Raw genomic sequence first — 17,030 nt, 5'->3', positions numbered from 1 at the left:
AACTGTAAAGCAACTGTTAAAGGATAATTTTTTAACAAAGTTAAAATCATGACTCTCTTAAAATGTAAAATAAACATTTCAAGTATTGTACCAAGCTTAATAATTAATTAATGAGGTAACTAGTAAGATATTACAATGTATTTAAAGGAGAAGTTTAGAAAACACATATAGGCAATAAAGAATACTGAGATGAATTTACAAGTTTATGAAAAATGGGTTGGTATCCATAGGGGTATAAATTACATCCCACTGGACAAAATGTATTTGAATTTCTATGTTCAAGAATGACTGGTACTACCATATTTTTTTCTATAATTTACAGCGTTGTAAACCAGCTCGAGGACAATGGAAGTGCCCAGCCTATATATAACCAGATAATCTGGAACAGTTACTCAACACCTTTTAGTTCATTTCAAATCTTTTTGCAATGTTTTCTGATTATGGCCCACATTTCCTGCTGTGAGAACAGGCTGATAGTGGCTGGGTGCCTTGTTCAGACTCACTGAAAGTATAGAAGGCAATGTCTTGATTCAAACCCATCGTTCTCTCCTCCCAAATTAGAGTGGCTTTATTTGAGGGGCTGAGATTTGTTTTTGTTTAATTTTAGGGGATGAACAATCAATACATCCGTCGGGAAGTCTTTTGCTGTGAAACTTGTCACGAGCTCAAAAGCTTCTGGGAAAAAGAAATTAGCAAACAGACTTACTATCGGGAGCTGGAGGAAGAGCGTCAGGGAAGGAGCGCCCTGAGGAAGTATGTGGGGTGTTTCTCTGCTACTTTTGAAAAGTAGGCTTCCCCAGAAACAGACCAGATGTGAAGGTGGAGAGACCGGATGTTTTCATGACCCATTGTTCTGAGAGTGCGAATGCTGGCTGTGGTGTGCTGAAGTCGCTGTCGCCAAGAAGAAGGAAGAATGAGGTTTGGGGGGGGGGGGCAGACGCACCACGGGCCAAGGGGAGCCACAGCAGAAGCACCAGCTTCTCATCAGATGGCAGAGACAGAACCAAAGGGAAAGTCTAAGCCAGAGCCTTTCCTGGGGTCTCTATGGGAAAGGCGAGGAAGGCCAGGTACACAGGTTAGGACTGTTAGTTTGAATAATCCCAGTGGATTTGTTTATTCTGTGGATGTGGTCCCTAGCTGCCTGGTCCCTTGCCATGGGATGATTTAGGACAGAGGAAATACGGCTTCACGTGGGACTATTAGGTAAGTAAGTAGTTGGGGTCACAAGAGCAGGATTGATCTAGATGCTTAGCAGCTAAGCTTTTTGCTGTCTCTGAGAGAGGGCAAGTCCTGGGATGGACAGTCCTTCTGTGGCCAGCACGCATTTCACGATGTCAGAATATCATAAAGTATCAAAAATTAAAGACATGTTAAATCCTCTACCCATTCAGTCTTACCACAATCTACACCAGAGTTTCTCAACTTCAGCATATTTGACATTTAGGGCCAGATAATTCCTGTTAACTATCTCCCGACAATAACAAATGTGCCCTGGAAGGCATAGTCACCCCATTGAGAACCAATGACTTGTAGAGAAAATGAGCATTTTTATATAAATAACAATGAGGTTCTGTTGTTTATATCTAAATGAACTACAAAATATCTTCCCCACCTCTGTTACCATCCCCAGCACATGAGATTATACTAAATTTCAAGATTAGGTCAACAGGTATGTGTAAGTGTGAAAGACCCCACGTCTGGGGTTATACATATTAAGATCTGTGGGGGAAGGCTAATGTGGCCTTGTCCTCATTGTCAAATGAGCTTGTGTTCTGGCTAAAGGAGTTTGCTCAGAGGGGGACACTTACTCATGTGAGAAGACATGTGTCAACATCGCTCTGAGTACAAGGAGCAGCACCAGCCTGCACATGTGCAGGGCCTTGCAGCACATGAATCAGCTCAGTTTTTCAGGGACTGTCTATGTTTTCTGCCCCTAAAATAGGAACAGCCCAGCCAAGTGGTCTGTTTGCTGAGATGTCCACTTGCAAGTGGAGTGGCAGCTGGGCGTTCTGCTAGTCAGCAAGGCACCTGTTTCTGAGCATGAAAACAAGTGTAATTCACATGTGCTGAATCAACATTCACTTAGAAAAGCCTTCCTTAGCTCCTGAGGGGAAATAGACTGTGTCCACACCCAGACATGATCTCTGCCATCAAGCCAACTCCATTACTGTGTAATGTAAAAACCAGGCTCTTCTGCATGCTAGAGCCCACATGTTAGAGTATGCAGTCCTGGCGATTCCAGGAGAGCAAGAAGAGTCAGTGGTGGGGTCCTGGCCTTCTTCCTCCGCTCAGTCCTGGTCCACAAGCTCATGGAACCAGATGCCAGTAAGAACCCTGTACCACAGCTTCCCTTCCAGAAGCCCTGGGTGCAATATTAAAAGCAAAACTTGCAACATGATCTGATTTGGTAAAAAATATTTGTGTATATGCACACATACAAAGTCTACCTGTATGTATTGGGAAAAGGTTAGAAGACAATACACTCAGATATTAAGAGTGGTAAGATATTGACTCTTGGGATGGCAGAGTTTGTGTGTGTGCTCTATTTTCTCCAAAGTTTCTATAACAATACTGTGCCATTTTGTAATTAAAGAAAAAAATATGTAGAAAAGGCCACCAAATGCAAATGGTGCATAAAACAAATGCATTAATTCTCCAGGCTCCCATGTGCCACCGAAATGACCTAGTCAAAATTTCGGTTAGTTTGCTCTTCTTCTATAGGCAAAATAATAAATCCTTAAAACGTGAACTTTGATTAAAAATGGCGGTGGAGTAAGTGGAGGCTACACAGACACGCTCCCAGGACCAAACTGGAAATACAACTAAAATTTGAAAAAACAACCATCCTGAATAACCAACTGAAAAATAGGTAGAGAGAACCCTGATAACCAAGGACGGAAAGTGGAGACCACTTAGAGACTGGTAGGAAGGGCAGAGGTGGGAAAGGGCTGGCCAGGCTCCCACAGACAGCAGCTGAAGTTCTGGAAAGACATCTCATCTGTGGGGGTTTTCCCCCTGAGAACTCTGGGGTCCCGGATGCCCAAGCTGGGCTCCCCAGCACAGAGCACCAGAACTGAGAAAGGTACCCACATAACATCTGGCTGTGAAAAGCAGTAGGGTTGTTGTTGTTAGGGAGAGTCAACTGCAAATGTCTCACACGAAATTTCATGTGCAGCCACTCACCTTGGGCTACAGCAGAGGGGGGGCAGAGTGGGCTGAAGCTGTGTAAGCATAAGCCAGGGTTGAGGGCTCTGGGATTTCCTGTTCTGAGTCATTCCCTCACACCAGAAAATACTAACTTAATAAATGAATTTAGTAAAATAGCAGGATACAAAATTAACATCCAGAAATCTATGGCATTTTTATACACTAACTAGAGGCCTGGTGCACAGATTTGTGCATGGATGGGGTCCCTCTGGGTGGCCTGCAGGGATCAGGATGAAACCCGCAGTCCAATGCTGCCTGCAACCCCTCCTGCTGTTCCTGCTCATCCCAGTCCCACTGTGCCTGCTGTGTGCTCACGCCCAATCAGTTCCCATTGGGAGAGGCTCTCACTGCTGCAGCAGTGCTTGCAAGCCATGAGCCCTGTGTCTGCCGCCCTTCCAATGGGAGTGGACTACGGGATCGGGCTGAAACCAGCTCTCCGACATCCACTGAGGGGTCCCAGATTGTGAGAGGGCACAGGCCAGGCTGAGGGACCTCACTGTTGCACGATCACTAGGGAGAGACCACGGGAGGGCTCCAGGGCCTGTCTGGCCCATCTCGCTCAGTCCCAATTAGCCAGACCCCAGCAACAAGCTAACCTACTGGTTGAAGCATCTCATCTGCCCCTGGTAGTCAGTGCACCTCATAGCGACTGGTTGATCAGTTGACTATCTGCCCCCTGGTGGTCAGTGCATATTATAGCAAGCAGTTGAGCAGCCTTAGCATATCATTAGCATATTATGCTTTGATTGGTTGTTTGGTTGTTCTGTCGTTCAGTCTATTTGCATATTGCCCTTTTATTATATAGGATAATGAATTCTCAGAAAGAGAAACTAAGAAAGGTATCCCAATTGCCATTGCAACAACAACAAAAAAATAATATTAACATACCTAGGAATAAACTTAATGAAGGAAGTAAAAGACCTATTCTTGGAAAACTATAGGACATTGAAAAAAGAAATAGAAGATGATGCAAACAAACGGAAGCATATACCATGTTTATTAACTAGAAGAATTAACATCATTAAAATATCTATCTACCCAAAGCAATCTATAGATTGAACACAATCTCTATTAAAATACTAATAGCATACTTCACAGAGCTGGAACAAACACACAAAAGTTTATATGGAATCATAAAAGATCCCAAATAGCTGCAGCAATCTTGAGAAAGAAAAAAGTAGAAGGGATCACAATACTGGATATCAAGCTATACTAAAAAGCCATTATAACCCCAACAGCTTGGTACTGTCACAAGAACAGGCATATAGACCAATGGATCAGAACAGAGACCCATAAATTGGCCCAAACCACTACATCAATTAATATTTGACAAAGGAGGCAAGAACATGCAATGGAGTAAAGACAGCATCTTTAACAAACGATGTTGGAAAAACTGGACAGACACATGCAAAAAAATGAAAGTAGACCACCAACTTATAGCATATACAAGAATAAACTCAAAATGGATAAAAGACTTAACTGTAAAGCGTGAAACCATAAAATGTTAGAGGAGAGCATAGGCAAGTAAAATCTCAGACGTCTCACATAACAATATGTTTACAGATACATCTTGGAGGGCAAAGGAGACTATGGAAAAAATAAATATATGGGACTACATCAAACTAAAAAGCTTCTGCACAGCAAAAGAAACCAGCACCAAAATGAAAAGGGAACCCACTGTATGGGAGAACATATTGCCAATGATACACCTGATAAGGGATTAATATCCAAAATATATTAAGTGCTTATACAACTCAACAAAAGGAAGACAAACAATCCAATTTAAAAAATGGACAGAAGACCTGAATAGACATTTCTCCAAGAGGACATACAAATGCCCAAGAGACATAAAAAAATGTTTAAAGTTATTAATTACCAAAGAAGTGCAAATCAAAACTTCAATGAGATATCACCTCACACCTGTCAGAATAACTATCATTTAAAAAAATCAACAAACAACAAGTGCTGGGGAGGATGTGGAGAAAAGGGAACACTAGTTCACTGCTGGTGGGAATGCAGATTGGTGCAGCCACTGTGGAGAACAGTATAGAGTTTCCTCAAAAAAATTAAAAATGGAACTTGTTTGACCCAGCGATCCCACTTCTTGGAATATATCCTAAAACCCCAAAATACCAATCACAAGGACAAGGAATATATGCACCCCTATGCTCATAACAGTGTCATTTACAATAGCTAAGATTTGAAAACAGCCCAAGTGCCCATTGTAGATGAATGCATCAAAAAGCTGTGGGACATTTACACAATTGAATACTATGCAGCTGTAAAAAAAATGAGAGATCTCTTACCCTTTTTGGGACAGCAGGATGGACCTGGAAAATATTATGCTAAGTGAAATAAGCCAATCACAGAAAAAAACAAACACATGATCTCACTTATTTGTGGAATCTGATGAACAAAATGAATTGAACAACAAAATAGGACTTGAAGCATGGAGGCATGGAACAGAGTGACGTACCTCGATGTGGGGTTAGGGAGGAGTGCGAGAAGAGATAAACCAAAGAACTTAGATACTTACATGCATAGCCCATGGACACGGCCAATAGGGTGGTGAAGACCTGGCGGGGGGGGGGGGGGTTGGGACTGGAAGGAGGGAGGTAAAGGGAGTGGGAAATGGGAGATATCTGTAATAATATCAACAATAAAAATATATGTAAAAAGACAAAAAAATGTGTTCTTCCTGAAACACGTCATCACTCCGTCCCCCAAATAAAAGTCTGAAGACTTGGCAGCGCCGCTGCATTGCGTGGAGCAGAGGAAGGCCTAAGCGGGGGGAGTGGAGACAGCATCCTGTGTCCCCTCCTCTGGGCTGGAGTCTCACTCACCAGCACTGTCACCTTATGAACAGTGAATAAAATCCAACCCTTCCTAACTTGGTAAATCATGAATGACAACTTAGTGGTTTTATCATTTTTTTGCTAAAACACAAAAATGCACACCTACATATATCCCTCATGAAGCAGGTTGCACCAAAAAGGGAAAAAAAATGTTTTTAAATCAAAAAGGGAATAAGAACATTTGTTAACTCAGCAAATGCAAGTCCTTGTGCCATGAAGAAATGTCCTAGTGAACAAGGAAGACAAAAACCTCGAAACTTTCCTGCAACCCCTGTGCTGATAGAACTAGGTTGACATTACGTTATGTTCCTCTCACTTTGCTGAGCGACCAGCCAGGGCTTGTGGCGGAAGGGAAATGGTGGAAGGGAAATGGGGGCCGGTAAACATGCCTGCGGGGTCACAGAGGCGAAGGATGCAGGGGAGCCATTTACCTGGTGGAGGTTGCATCTGGCAGAGGCCCTGGAGCTGAGATCACAAGGCAAAGTGTGTGACACCAGAACTGGACACACCATGCTCTCTCCCAGTGCAGCTGCAAAGGAGCAACACGGCGTAAGTGGGAGAAGGTGAAAACCGCATGCAAATCACTGAGGGAGGCAACCTGAGAAAGTCAAGGGCAGCGTTTGCCTGGCTTGTGGGACAGTCCCGCTGTACAGCTATCATCCTGCGGTAATTGTGGATTGCACTTCCTTAATTTCCAACAGCCTGTCAGTTTAGAGGATAAATTAAATGGGCACCTAAGTCTACGTGACCAGTCTGGAATTTTAACTGAGAACCTTGCCGTGCTTCTCTGCAAGAGAGAGTCTTCAAAATGCCTCTTTGGGACTTAGCAGAACTCACGGTGTCAGGAAGACATCACGTCTGGTGGGCCTGAGTGGGCAGACGGGTTTAGCAAGCCTCAACGCAAGACCACTCACCTCCTTTGCTCAGATTCCTGCTTATCAACTGTGTCCGTCAGAACGCTGTCAGCTGCAGGTAACAAAATATTCAACTCGTAGCTCCGAGCCAGATGAAATCATTATTTCAAACTTTTTATAAAATAAGAGTTCATCTACAGACAACAACCAGTGAGAAAAAAATAGTTAGATTTTTTCATTCAAACTGAGTGTGTGAGGAAAGTGGCTGGTAAATTGGGTTGGTCAGTGGCGTGTGCCGGGGCTGCAAGCCTGAGCTGACCATGGACATGGTCTGCCCTATGACCAGACCCACCGGGGAGCTGCAGGTCACAGGAAAACCAAAATCAGGCCCATCTGTCCTCGCTAAGGACAGACAACTCAAGGCATGTTCATTACTGTGCTGGAGCAGGAGAGGCAAAACCATCATCTGACCTTTCATATTAAGGACAGATCACACGAATGCTCATGTTTTCATATTACACAACGTTTTACAAAGTATCATACTTTAAAAAAGATATTAGCTTGTAAGAACATGTAATAAATAACTTCAAAATGCAATGGGTATTTAATTTTAAGGCATGCCTTTAACATTTAAGTAAAACGTTTTGTGTACTCGTTCAATAGAAACTTATTTGGCCACTGGGTAAAGCTAGCAATAAAACTACTGGTCCGCAATGTGTCAAAACAAAAGTGCAGAGGTTCTGATTGGATTACTGAGATCTGAAAGGGGAGCCCCAGAACTCGGTAACTATCAATTCCTTGACGACAGGGATTACCATTTTGCTGTCTTCTCTCACCTGGGGCGGCCACAGAAGTGCTCCTTGGAGCTCCTTCAAGATCACTTGCAATGGGGAGCACAGCCGCATGGAGCTCCGGGTGCCACCTTTCTGGATCTGCCACTGCGTCTGAGCTGAGGCCACACTTACCCCAACTGCTCCTAGACAATGACTGGTCCCGGCACGGGTGACTGACTAGTCCTGGGCGATTCCCACATGGCAGGGCTCCTCTGGCGGGTGACCTTTGCTCAGGGACAAGCTCTCTCAGAGCTGTGCTGGTGTGGGCTCTTCCCAGCTCAGCCCTCCTTCCTTCTCGCTGTCCTTTCCCAGCATGGCAGTCTGAAGGCTCTCCCTACCACTTCTGTTCCCTCCCCCGTTTATTTTTTGTGGGTGAATCCTCCAAATCTGCTACTTGGAGGACTCAGACTGACACATATACATAGTGCCGAGAACATGAGAGAAAGTATCTAATTATGTGCCCAATTGATCTTCACCAGTTCCCAGTGAGAACAACAAGATTCTGGTTCAAGAATCTCATGAACACCATCCTACTTTCTAGCCAAACCCCTTATTTATCAAGGGTAATTAGTGTTCCTAGATATTAACTACAATTCCCCCACAAAGCAGATAAATCTAGAACAGTAAGTAGGAAACGTATTGTTCCATTTGGTCTCCATTTGAAAAGTGAGCTCAATGTTTCTAGGCATATGGAAAAAGTTCTCTTCAAGCTGTCATGTCCATTGTATTGCTCCTCCTCTGTCTGTATCTGTCCATATACATGTGATTTCTAGCTGGGCTCCCTATTCTGTTCCATTGATTTGTGTGTCTGTTTCTCTGCCAATACCATGCTGTTTTGATTATTGTAGCTCTGTAGTATAATTTGAAGTCAGGTTGCGTGATACCTCCTGCCGGGGCTGGCCAGTAGCTCCTGAACAACAGATGAGCAGATTACTCAGACACAGTTTGTGCAAGAGAGGGCTAAGGGGCCCCTGGCTTTAGTAGCCAGAGCAGCCTCTATTGCCTGCCTCGTTAGGCCTTTACAGGCAGTCCTCGGGTTACGTCGGACCCAATGTACATTGTTTCATGGTTACGTCGCCATCTCCCATTTATTTATAAAAAAAAGTTCCGTCATTTTGATATATGTACATATGTGCTTTCTGTTTTTTATTATTTATTTGCTACAAGTAAAGGTCAGGAATTGTTACCTTTCTTTTAATTTTTTTTACTGTTTCACTTCATTACTGCTGTGTATGTGCTCCATGTGAGTGACGTAAGTGCTTATGTAGGTGGGTTCTGACTTATGGCAAAAATCGCATTGTGTCGCACCTTAGGAATGGATCTCCTACGTAACCCGAGGACCTACTGTATTGGAATTATTCTCTTTAGATACAATCAGCAGGGTGAGTAATCTTGGAAGGACACATGCTACATTGTCCTGTAGGCAAGGGCATCCAGGGATTGAGCATAATGATTCCAGTAAACAGGTGGGGGTCTGCACATACACAGACTTGTTTGGAAAGGTCAAGGAATAATCAGGGACACGCCTTCGACACTCCCCTAAGTCTCCTCTAGGTTGGAATTCCAATAAACAGGACCAGCAGCCTTCCACACACTCCTTTCCTCAGAATGTCCTACTCACAACTTTCCCACCAAGTCTCTTGTGCTCCCCAACAGCCTCCAGCTTTATTCTTTTGGCTCAGGATTGCCTTGGCTATTCAGGGTCTTTTGTGGTTCCATACAAACCTGATGATTTCTCATTCTATTTCTTTAAAACATGACCTTGGGATTTTTATGTTGATTGCACTAAACCTGTGTAATGCTTTGGGTAATATGGCCATTTTGACTACATTGATGCTTCTAATCCATGAACACAAAATATTTTTCCATCTTGTGTATTTTTCAATCTCTTTTGATAATGCTTTGTAATTTTCAGTATATAGGTGTTTCACATTCTTTGTTAAGTTTATTCTTAGGTATTTCATTCTTTTGGTTGCAATTACAAAAGAAATTGTGCTTTTTTTTCTGGAGTTTTGTTGTTAGTATACAGAATGGCAATGGATTTTGTATCCTGCAACTTGACTGTATTTGTTACTTGTGTCTAATAGTTTTTAGTGATGTCTTAGGGTTTTCTATATACAGCATCATGTCATGTGTAAAAAGGCACCCTGCTTGGATGCCTTTTATTTCTTTCTCTTGCCTTATTGCCCTGGCTAGGACTCCCAGCTCTATGTGGAATAGGAGTGGTGAGAGTGGACATCCTTTCCTTGTTCCTGATCTTGGAGGAAAGGCTTTTATGATATGATATTGACTGAGTATGATATTGACTGAGGGTTTATCATATATGGCCTTTATTATATTGAGGTGCTTTCCTTCTATTCCTATGTTATTGAGTGTTTTAATCATAAATCGATGTTGTATTTTATAAAAAACTTTTTGTGCATCCATTGATAAGATCATATGAATTTTATCCTTTCTTTTGTTAATGTGGTGCATTATGTTAATTGATTTGTATATGTTGAACCATCCTTGTGCCCTGGAATGAGCTCCACTTGATGGTGATGTATTATTTTTTGGATTTAGTGTTGTATTCGATTTGCCAGTATTTTGTTTAGGATTTCTACACCTGTATTCATCAGAGATACTGGTCTGTAGTTTTCTTCTTTTTGTGTTATCTTTGCCAGGATTTGGTATCAGGGTTATATTGACCTCATAGAATATGGCAGAAGTATTGCTTCTTTAATTTGTTGGAAGAGTTTGAGAAGGATAGATTTTAAATCTTCTGTGAATACTTGGTAGGATTCACTGGTGATGCCATCTGGTCCTGGACTTCTGTTTTTTGGCAGGTTTTTGATGGTTGTTTCAATTTCCTCACTGCTGATTGGTCTATTTAGATTTTCCAGTTCTTCATGATTTATTCTAGGAAGGTTATATATTTCTAGAAACTTATCCATTTCTTCTTGTTAATTGAATGTGGTGGCATATAGTCTTTCATAATATTCTACTTACTAGAATATAGTTAGAATCTAGTATGATCCTTTGTATATCTGTGATGTCTGTGGTGAGTTCTCTTTTATTTATGATTTTGTTTATATGGGTCTTTTCCCTTTTTCCCCTTAGTGAGTGTAGCCAGTGATTTGTCAATTTTTTTAAATTTAAATTCTTTATTGTTTAAAGTATTACATAAGTCTTGTTTTACACCCATTGACCTCTCCCCACCACCCCCCAGCACATGCCCTCAACCCCCTTCCCCCATCTGTGTCCATTGGTTATGCTCATATGCATGCATACAAGTCCTTTGGTTGATCTCTTATTTTATTAAACATTTCAAAGAACCAGCTCTTTGTTTTATTGATTTTTTGCCAAGTCTTTTTATTCTCTATTTCATTTCATTCTGCTCTAATTTTTATTATTTATTTTTTTCTGCTGACTTTGGTTGGGTTGCTTTTGTTCTTTCTTTCTAGTACCTTACGATGTGACATTAGATTATTTACTTGGGGTTTTTCTTGTTTCTTGAGCTAGGCCTGTAATGATACAAACTTCCCTGTTATTACTGCTTACACCGACTTCCAGAGGTTTTGATATGTTTTATTGTCATTCTCATTTGGCTCTATATATCTTTTGATATCATCTTTTATTTCTTCTTTGACACAGTTAATTTTCAGAGTATATTGCTTAATCTCTACGTATTTGTGGGTTTCTTTACATCTTTTTTGCAGTTCATTTCTAATTTCAAGGCATTGTGGTCAGAGAATATGCTTGGTATAATTTCAATCTTCTTGAATTTGTTGATGCTAATTTTGTGACCAACATATGGTCTATCCCATGTACATGTATCCCATGAGAATGTCTGATGTGCACTGGAAAAGAATGCACAATCTGATTTTATGGGATGCAAGGTTCTGTAAATGTTAATTATGTCCATTTGGTCTAGTGTTTCATTCAAGGCCAATATTTATTAATTGATTTTCTGTTTGGTTGGTCTGTCTAGAGCTGTCAACAGAGTATTAAGGTCCCCAATTATCATTGTGTTTTGATCTGTTCTCCCTTTAGTTCTGTGAGTAGTTGTTTTATATATTTCGGTGCTCCCTGGTTGGGGGCATATATATTAAGAAGTGTTATGTCTTATTGATGTAGTGTTCCCTTTGTCATTATAAGGTATCCATCCTTGTCACATGTTATCTTTGTTATCTTGAAATCTATTTTGTCAGATGTAAGGATGGCCACACCTGTTTCTGTATGGATGTTGTTTGCTTGGAGAATCCTTTTCCACCCTTTTACTTTGAATCTACCTTTGTCTTTGCAGCTTAGATATGTCTCTTGTAGGCAGCATATGGTTGAGTTTTGGTTTTTGATCCATTCTGCTACTCTGTGCCTCTTCATTGGTGAATTCAGACCATTTCCATTTATGATAATTATTGATATACTAGTAGCCCGTTTGCACGAAGATTCGTGCAATAGATTTTCATTCACCTGGCTGCCTGCACCAGTTTTCTGCCGGCACCGGGGACCCACCTTGGCTGTGGCCACCACCTTCTGCCTTCTTTCAGGGTCAGGGCTTGGCTCCGGGCAGCGGCCTTGGGCTCGGCTCCACCCCAGCCTCCCTGCTACGGATCGCAGAAGCCGACCCCCGGTGGTTGCCTGCGATCCGTGCAGGCTCCCCGCTGGTGCCCAAGGCCGGGAAAACCTCTGCCCGAGGCTTTCCCGGCCTTGGGCTCAGCCGCACCCCAGCGTCCCTGTGACGGTTTCCTGGTGGGCGTGGCTGGGGGCATGGCTGGGGGCGTGGCTGGTGTGTAGCGAAGGCATGGTCAATTTGCATATTACTCTATTATTAGGTAGGATGAGGATTTCCTATAGCCCGTTTATCTTTTGTTTTATGATAGTTCTGTGCCTTCATTGGTTCTTTTCCTTTATGTTTCTGTTGTTTTTGTTTGATCATATTCCATACATCTTTCTTCTGTTTCCTCTGTTTTTAAGCTATATGTCCTGGTTTGGGGATTTCTGTGTGTGGTTACCATCCTATATAATAAAAACCTAATATGCTAAGTGTCCGGTCGTCCATTCAACCAATCAAAGCATAATATGCTAATAATATGCTAAGGCTACTCAACTGCTCGTTATGATGTACACTGAACACCAGGGAGCAGACTCTCCAACCAGTAGGTTAGCTTGCTGCTGGGGTCCGGCCAACTGGGACTGAGTGAGATGGGCCAGACACACCCTGGAGCCCTCCTGCAGGCCCTCCCTGGTTGGCTAACCTCCCAGCCCCAATCGTGCACCAGTGGGTCCCTTGACCTAGTCTGTGCCCTCTCATAATCCAGGACCCCTTGGGGGATGTCAGAGAGCCGGTTTCAGCCCAATCCCGTAGGCCAGGCTGAGAGACATCCCCCCAGTGCATGAATTCGTGCACCGGGCCTCTAGTTAGGTTTATAAAAAATGAAGTTGCATATATACCATAGTTTGTTTTCTTATTTTCATTTTTTAGTGCATCTGATCTTCATCTTTCTTTGCCACTTCAGACTTTTCCCCTCCCTTTTTATATTTTTATTGTCACAAACTCTCCCTGTTTATGTTGTAAGTTTTTTTTCCCCCTTGATGATCTTACTAATAGTATTGTGACTTTATGGTCTTCGTTCAAGTAGAATAACTTCCTTGAGTATTTCCTGCAATTGAGCTTTTCTGATGATAAAATCTCTCAGCTTCTGTATGTCTGGGAATATTTTTATTTCTCCTTCATATTTAAAGGATAATTTTGCTAGATATATTATTTGTGGCTGGCAATTTCTCTCTTTCAGATGTTTGAATAATTGGTTCTACTTTCTTGTGGCCTATAGAGTTTCTGCTGAGAATTCGGATAAAATTCTGATGGGTTTTCCTTTGTAGGTCAACTTCCTTCTATTCCATGGCTGCCTTGATAATTTTTCTTTTCTTTTGTCACTAATTTTGACAGCTTTAATACCAACTGCCTTGGAGAGGGCCTGTTTGGATTTACATAACTAGGTGTTCTGATTACTTCTTGGATTCAAGGATCTAGTCTTTCCATAGATTTTTGAAATTGTCATCCACTATTTGTTTTAATAGACTCTCCAATCCATGCTCCCTCTCTTCCTCCTCCACAATGCCTATAATTCTAATATTGCCTTTTCTGATGGAGTTAGATAGCTCTTATAGAGCTCTTTCATTTTTCTTTATGTTCAGATTTCTCTCTTCTTCCCTCTGCATCATTTCTTGCTTCATATCTTCCATATCATTAATTATTTCCTCCATCTTGTTGGTTCTGTTTTCTATACTCCGTAGTTTATTCTCCATTTCCTTAATTGCACTCTTCATTTCCAGATTTTCTGATTGATTCTTTTTTAAAACTCCAGTCTCTTTGGTAAAGTACTCATTTGATTCCTTGATTTGTTTTCTGAGTGCACTGAATTCCCGGTTGGTATTTTCTCTCATCTTGTTGAGTATTTTCAGAACTGCAATCTTGAAATCTCTGTCATTTATATCACATATTTCCATGTGTTCTAGTTTGCTTTCTGGGGATTTTTCCTTTCCTTTCTGGTCATCTTCGTTACTGTGGTTCTTCATGGTACTTGCTGTCCTCCTTTGCTTACACATTTATCTCTGAAAGGTCTTTCTATTTTCCAACAGTTGGTACTGGATTGGAAGATTTTTACCTCTGTGGTCTTCCAGTCTTGAATCTCTGCAGCTTCCATAGGCAGTATAGCTGCACTGCTTGGGATGAGGTTTGTTTTGCCCTTATCATAGTGGCAACCCCTGACCTTCCTGGGGTCCTGCCAACACCTGTTTTGGCTTCCATTGTGGGAGTTTTTTGTTTTGTTGTTAATCCTTACCCAAGGATATTCTTCCATTGATTTTTAGAGAGAACAGAAGAGAGAGAGCGAGACAGAGAGAGAGAAACATCAATGGGAGAGAGTCACATCAATTGGTTGCCTCCCACACTCTCCCCAACCAGGGTACATGCCCTGGAGTGGAATCAATCCCATGACCCTTCATTCCAAGGGCCAATGCTCTAACCACTGAGTGAAACCTGCTAGGGCAAGATTTTTTTGTTTTTGTTTTTTATATTTCTTTTTTTTTGTGTGTTTTTCTTGGTGGGTTTTTTGGTATCTGGTTTGTTTGTTTGTTTGTTTGTTTGTTTTGATCATTCTATGAAGTGGGTGGTACCTCATTGTAGTTTAATTTCCATTTTTCTAATTATGTTGAGCATCTTATATAGGCTTATTTGTCATCCATACAACTTCTTTGGTAAAATGTCTGTTCAAATTTTTACCAGTTATTTTCTTATCATTGAGTTTGAAATTTTATATATTCTGGAACCAAGTCCCTGAATATGTGATTTTTAAATATCTTTTCTCTGTTTGTCTTTTACTTTATTTGCAGTATCTTTTGCAGAGCAAATTTAAGTCCCAAATCTTCCTTTTTTTTAATGAATCATGCCTTTTGTTTTGTATCTAAGAATTCTTCCTTATCCCAAGGAGTATAATACAGACATCGTTTTGTGGGTGTTTTCCTAAAAGTCTTAGTGTTACAGTTACATTAGACCTATGATTAATTTTGTATAAGATGTGGAATATGGGTCAAAGTTCATCTTTTCTTTTGAATATGAATGTATGATGTCTTAGTCCCATTTGTTAAAACGTATATATACTAATATATACTAGAGGCCAGTTGCAGGAAGATTCCTGCAAGAATAGGGCTTCCTGCAGCCTTCTCAGCCACCCTGCCTGCTTCCCTCCCTTCCCCGCAGCCCCGCCTGCTTCCCCGTGGCCCTGCTTGCTTCTCCACAGCTTCGCTCCCTTCTGCAGCACTTGGCTTCCTTCTATGCTGTCTTCAGACTTCACTCTGAGCCTGAATATGCAAATTAACCACCATCTTGGTTGGGTTAATTTGCATACTCCCTCCTGATTGGCTGGAGGGCGTGGCTTGTGGGCATAACAGAGGTATGGTCAATTTGTATGTTTCTCTTTCATTAGATAGGAGATATATATATATATATATATATATATATATATATATATATATACCTACCTCCAATGAGTTGCCTTTGTCCCTTGTCAAAAGCAATTGGCCAATTGTGTATATTTCTGGGCTCTCTATTTAAACACATTGATCTCTTTGGAATAGATCTTCACCAATGCCACACTGTCTTGATGGTGGTAGCCTTATATTACGTCTCAAAATCATCCAGTGTGAGTTCTCTGACTTCTTTTCCTTCAAAATTGTTTTCACTAATCTATTTCTTTTGCCATTCCATATAAACTTCAGAAACTGCTTATTCTTGTATACAAGAGATGGGACATTGATTTAGGTTACATTGAATCCACATAGGAAGAAATAAACTTTGGGGGGAAATTATATATTCAGAGGATTTGCTCATTTTTCTATGCATTTTTTTCCTTCACTAATTTGTAAAAGTCATATGTTTCTCTTAATAATGTTCTTTTATAAGAAAAAGAAAAAACACACACCTTCATGGGACCAGCAGACATGGAGGCAAATGCACTAAGCCAGTGTACTGTTTCTCCCCCTCAGGCTCAGAGAAGGATGGAAACGGAGACTGGAGGAAAGACTGCGGATGCTGGACAATCCTGAGGAGAAGCCCCAGGAGGCAAACACAGTGGGCTGATGGCCTCCTGCCTCCTCCACTTCACAGATAACAAGCCAAGGGCACTTTCCTAGGAGATACAACACATGCTTCCATTATGCCCACTTACTGAGCAGGACACTCTGTTTGCTCTCCCATTTACATGCGAATCCTTCCTGTGCTCATGGAAGTTACTGCCCAAGGCATTCCTCCCTGCAGGAGCAGGATGACTGCCAATGGGATATGAAGCTCGGGTGATTTAATATAAAAGCTCCTGGAACAGCAATGCCCCAGCTTCACGGATCCATGCAGGGTAGCTTATTTCCACCTTTTCTTTCCTTGTGGAAGCTGAATGCCTTATCTAAGCTGACCGAGGGCAATTGTCTTGTTGGGAACCTGTCTTCCTCAGTCTTTTGGGAAAACAGTCATATAATCTTTGCTTCCTGTTGCCCCTGTGTGTGAAGACAAAAATGCAATCACTTACAGAAATAAAGTAATTACTATAAAGAGAAGATGTGGTTTGAAAATAAACAGAACTAATGTCTTTTCTCTTCATATGATTTGGATTGCTTTTTTTCATAAACATGCTTAATTATAAATAAGCAGTGACAAGGTAATGCTTAGTACACGTGGCTGCGGTGGCCTTGATGGGGTGTGCCTTGTGTTAATTCCCCGTCTTGGTCAGTTCTCAGGTGCAATAGCA

General features: G+C 41.5%; 1 protein-coding gene across 1 annotated transcript; it reads left to right on the top strand.

Annotated features, from left to right (window-relative positions):
- The first annotated feature begins 607 nt into the window (after positions 1 to 607).
- Positions 608 to 16,369, top strand: LOC129151654 (protein FAM240B-like). Its single transcript, XM_054727335.1, has 2 exons — positions 608 to 753; positions 16,276 to 16,369. The coding sequence occupies exons 1-2, from the start codon at positions 611 to 613 to the stop codon at positions 16,367 to 16,369; spliced, it is 237 nt and encodes a 78-aa protein (XP_054583310.1). The 5' UTR covers positions 608 to 610.
- Positions 16,370 to 17,030: the final 661 nt, after the last annotated feature.

The sequence above is a fragment of the Eptesicus fuscus genome, chromosome 15, assembly GCF_027574615.1.
Source record: "Eptesicus fuscus isolate TK198812 chromosome 15, DD_ASM_mEF_20220401, whole genome shotgun sequence".
NCBI classification, from domain to species: domain Eukaryota; kingdom Metazoa; phylum Chordata; class Mammalia; order Chiroptera; family Vespertilionidae; genus Eptesicus; species Eptesicus fuscus.
Note: the sequence above shows the minus strand (reverse complement) of the source record. Positions and strands in the feature narration are given on the sequence as shown.

Bases quoted from the DNA above. Each gene is read 5' to 3' on its own strand.
- LOC129151654 (XM_054727335.1), top strand. From the start codon at position 611: ATGAACAATCAATACATCCGTCGGGAAGTCTTTTGCTGTGAAACTTGT. The intron at 754-16,275 runs GTATGTGGGGTG...TCTCCCCCTCAG, and splicing joins GGAAGGAGCGCCCTGAGGAA to GCTCAGAGAAGGATGGAAAC.